The sequence below is a fragment of the Haliotis asinina genome, chromosome 10, assembly GCF_037392515.1.
Source record: "Haliotis asinina isolate JCU_RB_2024 chromosome 10, JCU_Hal_asi_v2, whole genome shotgun sequence".
NCBI lineage: Eukaryota > Metazoa > Mollusca > Gastropoda > Lepetellida > Haliotidae > Haliotis > Haliotis asinina.
This window is the reverse complement of record NC_090289.1, coordinates 30884599-30905269: the sequence shown is the minus strand read 5'-3', so window position 1 is coordinate 30905269 and position 20671 is coordinate 30884599. Positions and strand designations below refer to the sequence as shown.

Genomic DNA, 20671 nt, shown 5'->3' with positions numbered 1-20671 from the left:
AATAAAAATGGATTGGAAAAAAAACCATTGTGTTGACTGTACCAGATACAATGAGAAGAAAGTGTTCTATTATCATGGTCGCAGTGATTTTATGAAATATGAAATTGGCAAATAAATGTCACAATAGTCTCTGTAAGTTTGCATGTTTTGTTGTGATATGAAGCCTGTCTTAATTATTTGTTTATGTTTGTATTTGCTTATATGGATATGTGTTGTGGCTGGTTTGTCTATCTTTTATGCTGCTTAATTTTACCATGATTTAACACTTGCCCTGATACTTCGATATGGCCGTTCAAACTGCCATATTGGGAAATTTAATTATGAGCGATATGGAGTTAGAGTGGTGTTATTAGTTAACCTTTTTAAAGCATATCAAATTTTGACTTAGTTTTGAAATGGTCACACTGATAGACTGAGCAACCTTAACTTGAATGATTCTTCTCTTGAGAGATTTTTTTCAAATCATAAGGTTCTTATTATTATTAGTCATTAATTTTGCAGAAAATCTTTGTATATTAATTCTGACAACAATCTCTGTTTCTAAATCCTGAGTGTTTTCGGTCTTTTACATTGATATTTGCGTAGATAGGTGAGCTGTGGCTTTGTTGCAATTTTAATCAAAACCTTTGCTGAATTAACGGAAAATTTATATTTGTAGTACATTAATAATTTATCAGACAAATCGTGGAACTGGGATGATGCTTAGTTGAATCATGACACTGCTACGAGGTATGATAAACATTGAGGATAATTGATGAAAAAGGATAATTTGATCTATGCACAAAGTATTATTGCTTCATATAAACAAGTGGTTGTGTTTGCATAGAATATTCATTGGTTAATGGTGAAGTGTTGGTGGTTCTGTTGTTATTGTATGTTTGAATAATTGCAATTATGTTGCAAGAATCGGGAGGATAGTTTTTTTAGAGTGTCTCCTTTGGAATGTATTTTCTGACATGTCTGAGAAGAATTATGAATGTAAATTATGCTTGTATTCCCAGTGTGATGTAGCTTCTTAGGTTAAAATTGGTGAAATATCCAAGCTTATTACTCGCCCGTTGAAGATACTGCAGTGTTATATTGCACTAGTGTAATACCGTTTGACATATGACGTCAAAATGGTTCAAAGTTGTGACGTCACAATGCTAATGCCGATGTTGCAAGTTTACTAGACCTTGCTTGACTCTCAGAAAGCTGAGAGTCCTCACACTGTAGGGAATTTTGCGGCAGTTTCTGTCAATTTATGTTGGCGTGTAATAAACATAATACTAAACTCGCTTCCATGAAATATCATTTTTATTAAACTAAAAGATTTAGTGTCAAACTCGCTTTCGCTCCTTTGATACTAAATCATTAACTCGTTTAATAAAAATGGTATTACACAGAAGGTAGTTTATTATCCTCTACATTTTGCATAACTCTACATAGCAATGGACTTTAATGTTGTTGAGACCCTGCTGCAGTTTGCTAAAGAATACAAGTGAGGAAATGGTAGGTGTACAAGAGGTGAACCAGGGTAGGATCTTGATACATACTGATAATTTGACATGTATGTTGGCACTATGATTGGATGGGTTAAGCTTCCTCATTACTGTTAAGAACATTTTTAATGGTACTACATAGCTCAATTTAAGTGGGTTATTTTGGGTTTTATTAGCTGTAGAAAACAATTCAGATACCATCTGAGAGATTGATATAGATAGATAGGGCTAATTAGGGTCTTAGTTTGAATTTAAGTTCCACAGCTAGCAGTATTCAGATGGCTCTGATCAGTCATAGTGAATATGAACGTGGCAGCATTTAGGTTCAAGACAGTGTTATGGATGTCAACTTCATTTTTATTGTTTAAACATCATTTCCTTCGTCGCATAGACAGTCCACCTGTTGATTGAGGCAAGGAGTAACCCAGAAACGTGTAAACAATAAGGAAGTTGGCATCCATAACATTTTCTCTTATACCAACTTCAACATGCTTTTCAAGAACCTAATGGTAGCATTTATTTGACACTGCCAAAGGCTGCAAGAATATTGTACTGAAACAAGTATTCTGAAGTTATGAACATTTTGCTCTGTACTTAAAGTGTGTTTGAAATGAAATTGTTGAAAGAGGGAATCATGTTAAGGCCCATTTTATACTGAATTTAGATGGTTAGTGGATGTCAGACTGCTAAGGTATTGTTTGAGTTTTGAATGTAAATTATTTTCATGGAACATTGACAAGTATTGTTTCAGAATACTCACCAGTCCATTGCTGTTGTTTTTACCCAAGTCTGTTGTGTTGTTGTTTTATGGTAGTGTGTCTGTTGTTTTACAAATGTGTGCATATTTATAGAACATCTGTTTGATTGTATGTACTTCAGTGATTATTTGCTCTGCTGCCCTAGCAACCAATTATGTAACCAAGGTAACATAGCATTCTAGTCTACAGACCCATTTTGCATATTTAGACAGGGTTTATAGAAAAGGACGTTCTGCCTTGTTTACCAATATCATACAATTTCTGCAGACAGTCTGTTATATTTGTGTGCTGATATTTAACCAATGACCATATTCTTGATTAAATGAATATATTTTTAACATACTAACAAGGGTGGACACACATCTACATATCGTTGACATGGGGACGACTTTTCAAGGTTAGAGAAACAAATAAGATAACATCCTTTTCTTTCTGACGATCTTGAACGTCCACCTTGTGTATTTGAAGTAGGGCAAGAGTTTCGAAGTAACTGAATTTACTGTCAGAGTCAAAGCCCTATGGCCTTGGGTTTCAATCCCAGTATCAAAGTTTAAGCAAAATAATGTCTAAAGCAAAATTAAACCAAACTTGCTCACAATTTTTGTGATATCCTAGAAGGGACAAGGCTTAACTTGACAGTTATTTAGGGTTTGAGCCCCTCCAGCACATTTTTGTTTCTTTCCAACTGTTTGTTGTCTGGAGTTCATGATCAGCTTATTACATCCAAAACAATGTCACTGTTTCTCGGATAACACTAATTACTTTTAGATCTGGACAAACATGCAACCTTTGAGCTTTGCAGCCTGAAAAATTCGTGTCAGCTCGTGAGTGCGAAATTGTGATTAAGACAAGTATAATGATGGTAGGTGTAATCATTGACATGAGGCAGCTGAGGTTTGATTCAGTTCCTTAGGCTTCAATTTTGACACATTTTGGAACCAAATGAAACTGACACAAAGTATGAAGAAAATCCATATTGTTTTACAAGCTGGATCAAGTACAATTCTCAAAGGGCATCTGAAGATTGTTAGGACTAGTCTGGATTAGTCCAAGGAATTATGAATTTCTTAGGCTGCAAGGGGCAGTGAGATAGCCTAGTAGGTATAAGTGTCCACTCGTCACACCGAAGTCCTGGGTTTGATTCCCCACATGGGTACAAGTTGTTAAGCCCATTTCTGGTGTCTCCTTTGATGTTGACGGAATAGCGCTAGTGGTATAAAACCCAAGTCACTTGCTCACTTTAAGGCTGCATGTAGATCAGTTGGTCTTTTTCCTACCTGGTGATCTTTGCTATTTACTTCCATGCTTGATCTCATACCTACTGAGTGGACACTAAACTCTATATATTGTAACATATCAAGTGCCTGGTATGTCCGGTGATATGGCTGTGAAACTGATTTTTTAAAAATCTCAATTGGGTTTTCAACAGGAGAACCACAAAATACATACAAGTCTCAAGAGTACATCAGCGTCAGTATTCTGAACTAATCTTTGTGTAGGTGATTTAAAGTATAATTTACACTTTGGCAAATGGAGTGTTACTCTTGTGTCTATTTTTTCCATGTATATCAGTAAGAATTTGCGTCTTGTGGCTTGCTGTCAAACCTTTCAAAACATTGAAAGGTCTGTGGTACACACAAAACTGCTTCACAGTTTGGGATAGTGGCTGGCAGCCAGTTGGGGAATAACCATTCATTAGGGATATTGTGTGGGAACAGGTGTTATAAGGAGTTGGTATAAACATTCAAATTTGATTGGTACCCCTTTTCCTCATAAATGGTCATTCCCCCAACAGACACCTCTGTGGTCCTTCTCTTTGATAACCTGTTTGCTCTTAAAACCACCAAGGGGGACAACTCTTACTATTTTTTATCATTATTTTATTGTCATTTTTCAAGAGGACTACAGAGACTTAAGGGAATTTTTATATTTAACCCATTTTAACCATGTGTACCTGATTTGTTAAATTAATTGAAATGAAGACAGATACATATTTTAATCTTGTTAAATATTTGCTGCTTGATATGAAAACGTATGAATAAGTAAGCATTGAAATGCATTTGAAATAATGTATAGAGAATTACCTTGATCACACATCATGTTGAAGAGGGAAAATGTGGTACGGGCCACTTCTTTCCTCCGGATATGTAGAGTGTACATAGAATTTGTTTTAATAAACAACCAAACACAACATTAAAGGTGTTTGATTATTTCCATCCCAAGTAAGTATTTCATCTGAGTACATGTGAAAATAACACATCAGTTCACTCATTTCACTTTTGATTCTTCAATGCGACATTGATACCCATAAATGGTATGCGAAACACCTCTCTCTCTCTCTCTCTGCCCTAGCAGCCAATTATGCACCCAATTATATAATGCCCAATTTAGCAGCATTGCCCTTTAAGTGGGGGAAAAGTGTCTGCAAAGATCAATTTCTTAATGATACAAGATTCACACCCGAGGAGAAGTGACATTTATCTCTGTTCCTTTAGTACGGACTTATGAACTGAAATACCATGCTGAAGGTAAACATGGACAAATTATTCACAGAAAATAAATCCACCAGCACTGGCGCTTAAGGACAGAGCTGATATTTATGTGGTTGTTTTATGACGTGACCTGGGGATTGAACCGCTATCTGCCAGTTCTCCAGCAGATGCTCTATCCACGACACCACTGAGGATATATGGCATCGTGTAATCATAGCTTTAGGCCATGAGGGCCGTGCCAATTTACACTTATCAGAGGGGCACACAAAGTACGCAGTCTAGACTACCAGTTATCCGACTTTCATTTGTGTGGAAGTCGTGGTGGCTGAGTGGGCTAGGCGGCTGTCTTTGCATGCTGGGGATTAGGTGCCTCTGAGGGTGCGGGTTCAAATCCCAGATGGGACTCGGCCGAAAAAAAAAAGTACTAGAATTTGTACTTTACTATGAAAGTGAAATCCCAAATATGACATATGTTGCAAAATCTAGTCTGGTAAACAGCTACCCTGGGTCAAATGATCATGACCCAACAAATTGTGATGAAGACTTATGACTTTTGTTCATCTTTCAGTTGTAAAACCCAGTTCTTTAAGGCCTGCAACAAAGGATGGAAAACAATGTCAATATATTATCAAATACACTTAATATTTTTCATGTTATATCTCACAAATAGGCGAATTGTTCAATGCTGCTAACAGACCTGCCCCTCTTCAGGACACTATATATCTCTGCATCAGCTAGCATGGCGCCATTTTGGGTTTGAACAGGAATCCACTTGGTTTGTTGTTCAACGCCTTATTCCGCAGTATTTCAGCAATATAACTGCGGTCTGTAAAAGACTGGACCAGACAATCCAATGATCAACAGCATGATCGCCGATTTGCGTGATTGGGATCGTTAACCAACGAACAAACAAAAAAGACTTGGGTTAGTTGTTCCATGTAGTGTAACTTACAGTTCTCCGCTCTCTTCTCTTACCATTATTCCGTCATAAACAGGCGTACAGAATTCTTGGACAAATGTCTCTGGTAGAGGTTCATCCAATCCTAGCTCTCTGCTGTTGGCGAGGGCGCCTTTGCCCTCGAAGTTGACGTAGCATAGCCTGGTCGTCAGTTCCTTTAATGGGCGGAGATAAGCAGGGCCACTCGCCATTAGCTGCAAATAGTGTTCAGATTCAGATAGGGACATTCAAGATGACATTATGAATATCCGATGAAAATACATTCAAAATTAATGCAGTTCAGATAGTAACTAAGATGCGACAGGGAGGGCATGGAAAAGAATACAATGAAAATAGAAGTCGTAAGTAATTCGTGTGCATCAGTCCTTCAGTACGTAATCATGTCATTTAGTTCGGTCTCTATTATTCGCTATCATTCAATGAAATATACTAAACAGCCAATGAAACGCAAATATGATTTTTGTCAAGTTCCTAAATAGAAGACCTAAACATGAATGTTTAGTTTTATGAGATTTCATTTTTCTTGAAAATTGCTCTTCATTTGTGTTACAAGAGATCAGTAATAAGAGAGAGAATTTCCACAAAAGCGGTTGCAGACAGGTATATCCGTATTGATTGGTGGCGACAGTTTCACCAACATCCATTTAAGTCAGAAACCTCTACAATGTGTTCATCATTAAACTCGTAATTCTTCCACCTCACAGGACTTATACAATACACACAGAGCACACATGCACTGACCGCTACGGATGCCTCCTTCAATAGTGTATCACACATCTCCTGACAGGTGGTGAGACCGCGCAATGTCAAGGCCGGTCTTATGACCTCAAAGTCTGGAAAAACGTAGTAGCCAGCTTTCGGGGTCACCATCTTTACCCCAACAGACCTCAGCTCTCTGCAAATAACAGCAGAGTGTGCCCAGCTCATGTATCTTATACTTATACAAATACCACTGGAGTGTTTTCAATGGTTTCTATATGAAGGCAAAAAAACCCCCATCACTGTCCACTGTATTTTTTTATTTAAGGCCAGTAATCAGCATACAGGTAAATTGGTAAACTGGTAAATAAGTGAGCGAGTGAGCGAGTTTAGTTTTACGTCGCACTTAGCAATATTCCAGCTATATGGCGACGGTCTGTAAATAATCGAGTCTGGACCAGACAATCCAGTGATCAATAACATGAGCATCGATCTGCGCAATGGGGAACCGATGACATGTGTCAACCAAGTCAGCTAGTCTGACCACCCGATCCCGTTAGTCGCCTCTTACGACAAGCATAGTCACCTTTTATGGCAAGCATGGGTTGCTGGGTAAATAAGTAGATACTATCAGCATCTTACTTGTTACCGAATCCCTTCACAATTCGTTTAATGGCCTCATACTGCAAGGCTTGGGTATATGGGATCGTTTACGTACCGGAAGTCATCCCGCACATGTGACTATAGAAGTCAGACATTCAGTTTTACATTACACTTGAGACCATTGTTTGTGTGATGAGTAGAACCCGGGAAAGTCCGTGTAATCGGTCAGATGATAAAGGGTTACCATGAGTGTATGATCTTGGTCATGGAGCCAGAGTTTTGGTCTAGGTAATGAAAAGCAATCCTGAAATCATGTTCTACTGTGAATGCACCAGGTACTTAAACACAATACTGACGTCAAGTGCTTAGGTGGCCATTAGTCAAGGTACTTAAACTCAATCTGGTCAAATAAGTGGGCATTGTGAGCCTTTCTGTACACGCACCTGCAACAGAAGGAGGACACGGCCTCCATGATCCGGGTGGTGTGACGGATGTACTCATCACAGGACACCAGGTCACTAAACATCTGGAATAAAGTTATGCTCTGACAATTATTGTGTTTCCCTTAATATCCCAAATCTTACCCTTAATCCTGTATCAGTAAGTGGGTATGGTTTTACGCTGCTTTTAGCAATATTCCAGCATATCACGTCGGGGGGCACCAGAAATCGGGTTCACACATTGAATCCATGTGATGAATCGAACCCGGGTATTCATCGTGACGGCCGAACGATTTACCTTTAGGCCACCCCGCCACCCCTAATCCTTTATCGGGAGGGGGCAAGGGGGAGCCAAGTGATTAAAGCGTTCACTCGTCATGCCGACGACCTTGGTTCGATTTCCCACGTGGACACAATGTGTGACGCCCATTTCTGGTGTGATAATGTGGGAGTATTGTTGGGAGTTGAGAAAACTTACTCGCGCATTCCTAATCCTGTACAGAGGTAAATACAAATGGATATTTTCCTACCTCAAAAAGCAAGATTTAAGAAATAATACTTTCCCGTTTTAATGGTCACCACTGAATGACTGCAATGTGCATTTCATGGAAATACCATAAACAGGACCAAGATAGTTAATCAGAACGACACTGTTCCATGCAGATATATAAATCTGCTGTCTTCGTGGCTACTCCATAGTGAGTGAGTGAGTTTAGTTTTTTACGCCGCAGCAATACTCACGCAACATCATGGCAGGGGACACCAGATATGGACTTCACACAATCTGTCCATGTGTCTTTGGCGTGACGAACGAACGCCTTAGCCTCTTGGCCCTGTTATATCATGGCTTCGCGAAGATGGCGTAACGGTTTCATAGACCGACAAATCATGAATCGACAATCATATGACTGGCTGGTAACTGAAAATTAATTCTACCTTAATTTGGTGCCAATGGTTGCAATGTCCTAAAAGAGGCGCCATTCTCGCTTCTCAAGTCACCCACCTTTGCAACAGCAAACTGCATTGGCGCCGGTGCACAAGAATAGGTGTGACTCGCTTCGCCCTTGACAGCAGCCAAAAGGGACGAGAGTTCAGGTGGGTAGATGTGATAACCAATCTGTGGAATAAAAGAATACAAGAAATCTGTATTTAATAACATACGGCTGATATTGTCCTTTTTATGCACTGTTTTGATGCACTGGAATGTCCCCGCTTAGACGCACGGATGCAACATTTATTGTGTATTTTGGGGAGTTTTATTTTTTTTTTGTACAAGAATTCTGTATTCTATAACATAAAACTCATTCTGTCGCCTATGTGATAATGAGGTTGAATTGTGATACATTGCTTCAACGTCTTAGATGCAGGAATGCAACACTGCTTATGGGTATTTATGTCCTTATTTTCATAACACTGCATTCCACAATGTTCCAGCTCAAAGGCAGCAGTCTGTAAATAATCCATACCATACGTTATTACAAAATTAAATTGATGTAGAATGTACAATACATGAAATAAACAAGAACAATCGAGACGTAGGAAATATACATGTTTGTGTGCACCGTGGTGGTATGTGGTCGTTGGCATAGAGCTCAGATCACAATTCAGGTGAAGTTAAGCAACGTTGGGCTCGGAGAATCTTTGATTGGGTGACCGTATTTGGCAGCTTGACTCCTGAGACTTTCTAGGGCTTCAGGGTCCTGCCCCACAACGAAGCACATGACACTTGTGGTCTCAACTTCGGCAACAGGCAGCTTGGGTTAACCGTCATAATAAGAATCAGGTTGTTTCAGCGCTTCGAGCATGCATTGTGCATGGAGTAAGGCGCATGATAAATAAGTATTATTACGTAAACACGAAGGTATTACTGTCTGACACTGCATTCAAACGTACAGGTATAAGTCGGCTAAGATGTTGCAATCATAAATAGTCACATGATCACAAGGGAATGTTTTTCAAACATTAACCGTATATAAATAAAAATGCAACAGCTCTTTTAGATCTGTAATTATCATAAACTGTGGTTCCGTGCGTAGGGGACACAAATGACATTTGGAGACTATGTAGATTTTGCCAAACACTAAATAAACATTCGTACCCTCCAGCCCCCAGCACTCGCCCACTTGGACAGGCCACTACTGATGATGGTTCCTTCGGGGTAGTGCTGAAACACAAAGGCATTTGTGAACGAGATGAGGTGAACACACGGTGATATGTGGTATAATCTGGAGCAATATGTGAAACGTGGCTATATATAATATAACTAACATGGGTTTGTAGGAGGTATATACGTATATGTACCTACAACAAACAGCATACCACAGGGGCCTGTAACGCTAAAAAGTGCCATCAAGGTATATACTGTCACTATCGGGATCTTATAACTATATTAAAGGGATGTAACGAGGTCAACACACAAGTACGTTTCAGGGCGAATTCAACAATGATAACTCTAAGTATCCTATTAAAAGTATGCACACTTTTCAGATTTGCCTACAAGAAAGAATGAAGATGAGACATACACTTTTTCGATTACCGATGATATTAGACTCATAGTCCCTGAATGACATTACTTTCCTTGTCTGTCTCACAGTCCCTTAATGGCATTACTTTCTTTGTCCGTCCCACGGTCCCTGGAGGACATATATGTCAAAGGCTAAGCGTCTACGAGCAACCCAGATGTACGAAATCGGCAGCTAGGGCAATGATATCCTATTCAAACAACTTGCTTGAATGTAAGTACACCCACTGTCGAGGGCGTCGTCACTTGACACTTGTTTGAGTAGCGATGGATTGTGGCATAACTATGACATCGGTCAACACTGAGGATAATACCTCACTGAATAAAGGGGCATCATTTGGTCCCTTATCTTCCTTGCATGTCCTTATCCTACTTGCATGACCGCTAATGCCACTTAGGAGCTATCCTGATGCAGTTTGCTTTGCAGAGTTGCATGCCTAAAGGAAACCGTAAACCCAAGATTGTGGAGTCGAATTTCAGATCTGCAAAGATCAGGTATGTTTCTTGGAGTGTCAGCGGAACATCTGTGCGAGTCTCACAGTCCCCGAACCACGATATTTTCCCCTATAGCCTTGCCCTCTCTGCAGTGCTAAAGACTTAAATTAAGCAAGTCTAGATTTCCACATGTTCAGTCTCAGAATCGCCTACACCAGTGCTCGTGGGTTCACTACATTACGTCGTACTCGTCAAATACCTTTGGACTTTCTCGGTATCTAGTATCCAGTTAAAGTTAAACTCCAGTGTTACAATTCCGTTTTTCACCACACCTAACTTTGTCTTCATACTGAACACAATTTTTAGTAAACTCCAGTGTTACAATTCCGTTTTTCACCACACCTAACTTTGTCTTCATACTGAACACAATTCGTTGAAATGTGTCATCCTCAGGGCCAAGAGCTAAACGGTCCGTTATATTATATGGTGTTTATAACATGGTATATAATACCTGCATGTGTATTTAATATGTTTCTGTCTGTCAGACATCTCAGACATCTGTAGAGTGCACACAGTAATCTCTGTTATTTGCACTAGCATGCACAAGTCAAACATTGATTACCCAACAGTCTCATTTCCCGCTGACTGGGTTCTGTCCCATTGCGTAGCGTAGTATACTACCGACAAGAAATAAGGGGACTAATGAAATAATAGCGAATTTGAAACTGCTTTAAATATCCACGAAATCAATTTAGGCGTCAAGTTCAATATCTGGTGTGTCCACCATGTTGGGCAACACATTCACGGCACCTTGATGGCGTGCTGTTAATCAATTTCTGGATGGTTGCCCGTGGTATTGCCCGCCATTCTTGGAGAGCTGCACCAAGCTGGGCCAGGTTGGCGGGTCCTGGGTCCCTGGCGTACACCCTTCGACCAAGAACGTCCCAGAGATGATCAATTGGGTCTGGGGACTTAGAGGGCAAGTCCAATGTCTGGATACCTTCTTGTCGGAGATAAGCGGAGACAATTCGGGCACGATGTGGTCTGGCATAATCATCTTGGAATACAAAATTTCGGCCGATAACTCTAGCCAATGGAGCCACAACAGGACGCAATATTTGGTCAACGTATCGCTGACCAGTCATGGTTCCGTTAATGATGACCAAATCTGATCGTCTGTCATGTGTAATCCCACCCCACACCATGACACACCTATACCTCCATATCGATCATGGTCAAGAATTGCTGCTCTGGCATATCGCTCCCCGCTCCGACGCCAACAACGTTTTCTGCCATCTGTGAATCGTAAGCTCATCAGAGAACGTGGTGTAACGCCAGTGGCGCATAGCCCGTCCCTGATGCTGCCTAGCCCATGCCAATTTTTGGCGCTTATGGTGAGCTAAAAGGGTGACACCCTTAAAAGGCCGTCTTGCTTTCAGACGAGCTTGATAGAGTCGGTTTTTAACGGTTGAGGTTGAAATGCATCTTCCAGTGAGTGTGCGGAATTCTCTATTGATGGCAGGGGCCGATTTAAACCTATCGCGTAGAGCAATTAACATAATGAGACGATCATGTCGTGGTGTCGTTGATTTTGGTCTACGTTGCAACCCCACTCGTTTGACGATACTTATCCCACAGGCGTGAAATTACACTTTTTGATTTACCCATCTGCCGGGCAACTTCACATAATGATGTCCCCCCCTCTATCATCCCCACAATTCTTCATTTTGTTGCTTCACCGAGATACTGCCTCGGAGGCATTTCTGTCAGTAAGTGTCAATCTCTATTGCATTAGTGATTGCGACTTCTCCAGTACATTTACAGGTGTTAACTTCTGTATGCACGTGTAGCACGTGCTGGGCATGCATTATGCGAAATTCCATTGTCACTGGATGTTGCGTTTGGGAGATACGCCACGATAACGGACCCTGTCACAGTCAAAGTCATCTACATTCAATTTCTTGGTTCCCTTATTTTCTGTCGGTAGTATACAATAGCCAGTCTAGAATCTGAGACCAACTAAATATTGCTCAATATTATTTGATACATCACTTGAATACTGCAACACTACGCTCCTTCTAATCCTTGCAAACACGCCGTGCAGCGTGCTCTGACGTACAGAAATCGTGGAAATCTCAAAACGAGGCTCACCCGCTACAGCTGGCGGTTTGGTACGGACTTGATATAATATCGATCACGCTGTACGTTACAAAAATACACATAATATGCTCAAAAATGACATAACTTGCTGTATATTTCAGTCAAAATGCGTATAACGAGCTCCTGTTACAACGAACTAACATTCGTTGTCTCTTTGGTTCGTTATAACTGTAGTTTTCTGTAATACTATATTTACACACACTAAAAAGGTATATCACATAATGCACGTAGTAGTGCGTACCTTCGCAAGTGTCACGTGACTTTGAGTGTAGTGAAGTCTCGCATAGATCTCGTCACTCAGAACAATCACGTTGTTCTTTCGAAAAGCCTTACTGTAATAAAACAAACGCAGTCAGAAAAAACACTTCAGCGCTCTGCATATAAGGGTGAGTGAGTGGATATGGTTCTTATACCGCTTCTAGCAATATTTCAGCAGCATCACAGCGGGGGATAGCAGAGGGTTCTTCACACATTGTACCTATATGGGGCATCGAACACGGGGCATAGGGGGTGACAAGCAAACACTCTAACCACCGACCTCTCCAAATTAGCGGTCCATTTACACCAACCAGCAGCATGCAAGAGCAACTCAGCACCTGTACACACAAACCTTGGGCACTAACTTTATACTTAAACTTCTCAGAAAAAAACATACAGAGAAGAAACAGCAAAAGCTAAATGATGTACCACGTCATCACTAATCAAGGTTGCGTCAAACCGCCTTCGTGGTTGAGTGGATAAAACGTGTGCATGGTGAGTAGATGGTCAGGGTTCGAACCGAAAAAGCGACAGACCAAAAATGTTGTATAAATGTGGTACGTGTGGTTCCCTTGTCTTCTAAATTAAGAGGATAAAGCAAGAATTGTGTCTAAAGAGATTCATTTAAAACTGGGGCACGACAATTCATTGTTTGGGCTTTCATTATTTTCCTCACATGTCCTGCTGCACCTTATGCTAATGTATTGCACACAAACACAGGCAGTAATCGCTTTGCAGGACAGCAGTCCATTTCTACTACAATTCTATAAACCTATCTATAAAAATTGCAACCAGTATGGTTGACCTAGCAGAAAATGGGGCCTGTGGGATAAGGCACACATATGAGTATAACCTTCTAGCGCCCCACAGGTAGCTTGTTTCATACGGGGTAATAAGGCCATTGCGCTTTGTGCGTACGTTTAGTGGTATGGTGTTCATGTTACATAAATGGCCTTATTAATTCCTTCGTAGTCATACTCTGGACACAAATACGCTAAACTCTGAAAACTCTCATATTCTACCATTCTCTAAACCTACTAATTGGATAGATTACCTCAGTGCAACCAACTGGGCATCCCCGTAACTGGTTCCGGCTGAAAGAACAGGCTGTTGTAATACATAGAGGACGTACGCGAGGTCATGGTGACGGTTCACACTTATACACGTGTTTACCACGCGTGTTTACAGCTGGATGCAGATATGCATAATATGGGAGAAAATGATGGACGTCAGCTTCCATATTATAAGGAACACAAGGCGATAAAAGGACTAAGGCAAAACGTTGTGTTGACTGATGGAGTACACACCTAATATGATGAATGTGTGAGCATTGGTCTAACAAGTCTTTGGAATGAACATATCGTACAGGAACAACAATTCCTAAATCAGATTGATATAAGCGTAAATTATTGTAAGTTAACCCTGCCAAATATTCCAAATTTGTATTATCCGGCATATTTGGGCATGAATTCTGACACTTTGTCAACACAATGAGGAAGTGAGCAAAAACTTTGTGCTCTGATAATACTGAAGCTGACATTTATGAATTCTTCTAAATTCCCTCACGTTTATCACTTATAAAAATACATTTTACATACATAAGGCATTCGGGATAATATTACTTAAATTAAGAACATTGATGGCAAGATTTGGGAAGAGGTTTGTCAAAAGGATATGTTCAGTTCACACTTTCAGGGAAATGTTATGTTACGAATATATCTATTGTAGTGCTTGATCCGTCACTTGCAAAAAATGCTCCATTGGTATCAAGGTAACCGACCGAGTGACCATTCAAAATAGTTCACTTACTGGGATTATCTGGATTGTTCAGAATCAGAATCTTGTTTCCGGTCACGTGGTTTGACTCCAGTGCCTGTCAGAAAAGCAATATTATAACTATGTTATGTCATTGGCTAACAGGTTCTACTACACTTTAATGATCTTAAACATCATAATATGGGCATGAATAACCCTAAGTAATGGTAGTCTTATAAGCTGACACACAACCGAGGAATCTGGGTTTGTGATGCATCTGACATCCCAGAGGTCCAAGGATGTGCCCTTGAGCCTAAGATGGGCAACCCATCTTACAGATGCAAAATCTACAATTGATCGAAAACACCGAGGCATTGTCATGTTCTGAACAAAGCCTCTGTCTACATACCCGTCAGGTAAAAATTGCAAAATAAAATTCCAGCCTAGTTCGCAATTGACTGTTGTGGTCATGACATTCTTCTGACTCCGAAAGTCGCAAAACAAGCGGTGTGAACATAACGTCACAAAGTGTGGGTGAGTGAACATGTTTTTACGTCGCTTTCACCAACATTCCAGCTATATCAAGGTGAGGTACACCAGACGTGGGCGTCACACATTGTACTCGTGGAGAATCGAACCTGGACGAGCGAACACTTTCCTCAGTAGGCTATCCCACCCCCACGAAGGCGTCTTTTTTCCAGTGGATACATTCGTTTGCTTGGTAATGTATTTCTCTGGAAGCACAATATGCCCACATATACTGTAGGGTGGAATCTTAAACTCACCTGTTCCAGCAACTCAGGTGTTAGTTGCCAGTTGTTGTCAAATGATGTGGGTATTATAACCGGTTTCTTCCCTGCCAAGGCCGCCTGAGGTTGATATGTCGGCCATGATGGTGCCAACAGCAGCACCGCTGTCCAAAGACAATGTCACATATACCATAAACAAAAACTGCTCTACATTCTTATTTTGGGCGAATATAAATTGGGCAAACATAAGTATTAGGTACCATAATAAGGTTCCTATGATATCAGAACGGATTATAATGTGAATTATTGATATAATGTACAGATATCAAACGCTGATCTGTTATTGAGATTCCACTATGAGATATGTTCCTCATGTATGTGTCCCATGGGAATCTAGGAAGAGGCCACTTGTACTCGAGGTCATTGAAAGCTGGTCTCCCAAGTCACAGTACCTACACCTACACCAAACTAATGCTTCCTCTCTGAATACATATAATTTTGACAGAAACAAACCAACCCATAGAAATTGAAAAGGAGTCCCGGGGAGACCAGAGCCTTCGGAAATCTAGACTTGCTTGAAGATAAAAGACATAGGGGCATGTAACGCTAAAAACTGCCATCAAGGTATATACTGTCCCCGACGGGATCTTAATACTACACTATTAATACTACACTGTATATTAAAGGATCCTTGTATATAGCGCAAGGAAACCGTTGTGACAGTACATACCTTGATTCCACTATTTAGCTTTACAATCTCCTTTGTATTGTACTCACTTCCATTGAAGATGTTCAGGAGAAGGTAGATAAGTTCTTTACTGCCAGGGCCAGCAATTACATTGTTAGGGTCGAGGTTTTCCAGGGAGTCATATCTTGCATGGAAGTTACAGATGCCCTGTCGTAATTCTGGCAAACCTGGCGAAAAAGAATAAAAGACAATGCAGCATATTCATTTCATCAAAGATATTCAAATCTTATGTCCTTGTATCTTGTAACCATTTCCAACCTTGGTATACGCCGAGACATTACCACGTGTGTGTCATAACATCAACAAGCATTGTCACTAAAGTGATATAATCCCCCGCCGAAAATTATCACTCAAAAAGTAATGAAAAAGTAGTAGTAGTAGTAGTAGTAGTAGTAGTAGTAGTAGTAGTAGTAGTAGTAGGTGGAGTTAAATGCGCCTTCCAAAGATGAGGCTTAATAAAGTGACCAGTTCTTGAGATATCATGTTGACAAGCTTAACATGCAGGTGAGCATGCTGAAAGTGTCTCCGTGACCTTCCACATAAAGTGAAGGTCACCAAAATCTACTGGGCCCTGCACCTTCCCTAGGTGAAGCTTGATCTTGTATGTGAAGAAACTCCAGAGAACAGTTCTTGAGGTATCACGCTGACAAGCTTAACATGCAGCATACCATGAATTCTTCAAAGTGTTGCCATGACCTTGAACATTCTATGAAGGTCATCAAAACGACTGGGACCTGTGCCTTCCCTAGAAAAAGTTAGGAGTTGAATATGAAGTAAATTCTTGGAATGGTTTTTGAGATATCTCCCTGGCAAGGCTAAAAGATTAAAGTCCCCGTAAAGTGACCTCGAAATGAAGGTGAAGGTCACCAAACCTGACCGAGACCTGTCTTTCACTGATGAACCTGGGTACCAAATATGAAAAGAAGCTGGTGAATCTTCGTGTTGCGCGAAGCTGGGGATATAAATTTATTATCAGGTTCCGTCCGTCCATTCGTCCGTCCGTCCTCCCTTTCGGTAGTGGATAACGAAGCAAAGTCTCACTGACCAAGCACTCACGTATGTGGTGCAGTGATAATTGTCATGCTGGTTTATCTCGTCAACCACAGGCAAACTGTAGCGCAAACTGGGTTGCGCACCAGAGGGTATATGACTAGTCTTCTGATGTGCGAGTGAAACGTTCAACGGTTGGCAACGTACTCACCTCGCTTCGGTTCGAAAAATATTTTGCATGTCATGGTGGGATAGCCAAGTAGTTAACGCGTTCGCTCCTCACACTGAAGACCTGGGTTCGATTTCAAACATGTATGCAAGTCAATTTCTGGTCTCCACGCAGTGTTATTGCTGGAGTGTTGCTAAAAGCCTCGTAAAAACTGACTCAGAAAAAGTGGTGACAGATGTTGCTTAGGCTTCCCTTTCATTGAATATGTATGCTTCCGTTATATTTCATTCCTTTGGACCCCACTATAGTTATATTGCCCATATCATGGAAAATTTGGTGAATTGGACTGAGTTCGTGCAGGCTTGGCATACGACTGAACTGGGTGACCCTTGTCAACATGTTCGAGTGTCCTAGGTACACTATTTCCTATTTCCTGGGCGATATGCAAACCCCGACGTTGGCATGTATGTCGACCTAATCTCAAAAGAAACCTGTATGAATAAGTTTAGACTAACGCCTACCCTATTTGATAACGGCAAATATTTCCAGTCTAACAGGGGGCGGATGGGTATTCCAGGGGCAAAAGCCTTCCCTCGTCATGCTGAAAACCCGGGTTCGATTCCCCACGTGAGTACAATGTGTGAACCCCATTTCTGGTATCCACAGCTGTGATGTTGCCGGAGGCGTAAACCTTAAACTCACAGATTCCAATTTAAGAGAAAGGGGAGCGGAAAAGCCAGACTTGTTCCATTCAGAGATTTATCATTGCAGGCAGGGCTAGACATTAGGGAAGAGATGGTTCAGGGAATATATGAAATACTACGGTGCATTTTGAAAAGAAACGCACAGCTGAGGTGTTACCAGGTCACTGGGCTTGAATGTCTTAGATATTCAGATTCAGACAGCCCCTGTCAAGCATGAAACAGACACAACTCTGCCGTTTGTAAGCTACTGGCGGCTTGCCTCGAGAAATTTGATGCCGTTTTTTTTGTTGTTGTTGTACAAAAATTGAATGGCAAAACCCCATAGAGAGAAGAATGTACCAAAAACAGTTCCGCCCTACGAAGAAATACAATAAGCGTTTCTTTTCTGTACTTTTAAGACATATGTATATTTGAACTGACGAAACTTTCGTGTTTTTTTTAACTTGCCTTTGCACGTGTTTAAAACGAGCGCCACAAGAAGGAAGCGATCACCTTTTGTTTCGTCATGTAGTTGGTAGTAGCGATTCATAAACACATACTCATTATATTGACGGTATCGACCACTTGAGATTATAACAATCGTTATACAGATAAAACGACTAAAAACCTCAAACCTTGAGTGTTCGCTGTTACAACAAAGAAGAGTTGGGGAACGTACGCCATACTGTTAAACCAGCACTTTGCCAATTATTAGAGAAACGAATTCCCTTGCATTAAGTGAAACACTAGCTAAGAAATTTTCAGAAGATTGGGACATGACATTATGCTCATCAAATTTCACACTTGTGAAATCATCTTTGATCTTGAACGGGAATGCACAAAGGTATTACTACGCTTAATACCACCGGGATGACGTAAAGGTAAGAAAATATATTCGAGTCTGTTTTGAGTAAATTAAAATGTATCATTAATAACTGTGTGTTTTGAATGCATCGGCATGCCTGTGATTGGGGTGAGTATGGATTTTGCGACTTTCAGCAATATCGTGGCGTGGGACACCAGAAATGGTATTTACACATTACAACCATGTCGGGAACCCGGGTCTGCGGCCTGTGGCACGAATGATTTTATCACTAGGCTACCCCACCGCCAGTTACTTTTGACCAGCCTCACAGCGCCGACTGGCCACGTCAACGCCATTGGTATTCCGCAGGTCATTCTTGTGTGCGGTGGTCGTCACAAAGAGATGACGTCATGATCCATTCAGGAAAAAAACCCTGCTATGAGGCGATCACCTGCATGTGACTTGGTATCTGATCAAACAGTTTGGTGTTGATTCTATTTCCTGCTGATCACACCTTGACTTACCCCAAAAGTGATGTTGTGGTGACCCACATGTCAGATTCTTTGACGTAAAAACGTATTCAGCAACAAATTGTGCTGATAATGATTATAGTGTCTATGATTCTGTATCCATACATCCAAACACATGCACCCTGTTCACAATGATTGCATGTTCATTCATCATGAATATGAACACATACGTGTATTGACCCAATCATCGTCAGGCTTGTAGATATCATCAACATTCGATCCTTAGCAAACTTTGTGTAGTATATCAAAGTCACTGGCTGACACAAAATGTAAAATTCCTTGATATCTCATTCCTTTCATGGCCCTCCCACTGGGCAAATCATTCAGCGTTGTGCCTCAGATGTCAATGCATCCACGCTTTCAATGAAAGAATATCTATTTTTTACACCAGGGGCTTGTAACCCTAAATCTGCCATCAAGGTATATACTGACGGGGTCTTCGTACTATATAAAAGGACGGGGTCTTAGCTCTATATAAAAGGATCTTTTATATAGTGCTAAGAGTCAGGCCACGTCAGTGACAGTGCATACCTTGATGGGAGTTTTTAGCGTTACAAGAGCCTGTGTGCTCGACAAGGGTGGACTTTGAATATCATATGACGACAATGACGTTACGATTAACACTAACAATCAAATCAAATCAATGTTCCCTACCTTGTACCGGTAGATAGGCGTTTTGTCCGGCATTTTCCTTCAGGCTGTCAAGTGCAGTTTCAATGACCGGGAACGGCGCTTGTCCAAATCCGAAATGATAGATAGTGTGTCCCTCCTGGATCATTTGTCGTATCTTTTCATTAAACATAAGATTCGCCGCTGGTGAGTGACCTTGGTTTGATTTCACCAACGCCATCTTCCCTCTATCGGTCGGTTGAAACAGCTGAATTCAAATGACGGTTCTTATGTCTAAAACAGCTCGCCAGCATAGCTATTGTATAAGAGTCGTCTGCTCTTATACTAGTTTCGTCTCAACTACAAATATAGCTATCATTCTTTTTCTATCAAAGCAAATAATGTACGCGGTAGTATGTAATTCCTTAGTCTATAAAAATAACCACAAACTTCAATATATATCAGTAACACCTTGCAGCCTTTCTATATTAACTTTTGTGCAACAAATAAAATTAAATCAAATGTACTTATAAACAGTCGCCTGAAAGCAGTGATACGGTTTTTGCCGCGCGACAGCCACCTTAACAAACGTTTGCCCTGAATTATCAATGTTGTTTTTGTGAAGTGAGATGAATAGTTCGCCGTCTACAATCAGTCCACGTTACATTCTTGAAAATGCATATTATTCATCATGTTTGATCACATGTTTTCATAGTAATAAACGGACTTGCACGAACAGAGGACAACATCACTGGCCTGGTTTTCCTGTTATATTTTCTTCACAAGATCTTCAGATATTTTACTGTATGGATACGTTTCAGACTTAAC

General features: G+C 40.7%; 1 protein-coding gene across 1 annotated transcript; it reads right to left on the bottom strand.

Annotated features, from left to right (window-relative positions):
• Positions 1-4232: 4232 nt before the first annotated feature.
• Positions 4233-20414, bottom strand: LOC137299163 (aspartate aminotransferase-like). The gene is made up of 12 exons (XM_067831715.1): positions 19889-20414; positions 16087-16224; positions 15346-15473; positions 14615-14678; positions 13860-13899; positions 12789-12879; positions 9530-9595; positions 8435-8548; positions 7435-7517; positions 6431-6584; positions 5707-5883; positions 4233-5323 (listed from the first exon to the last, which is right to left on the bottom strand). The coding sequence occupies exons 1-12, from the start codon at positions 20082-20084 to the stop codon at positions 5276-5278; spliced, it is 1299 nt and encodes a 432-aa protein (XP_067687816.1). The 5' UTR covers positions 20085-20414; the 3' UTR covers positions 4233-5275.
• Between the last annotated feature and the right edge of the window lie 257 nt (positions 20415-20671).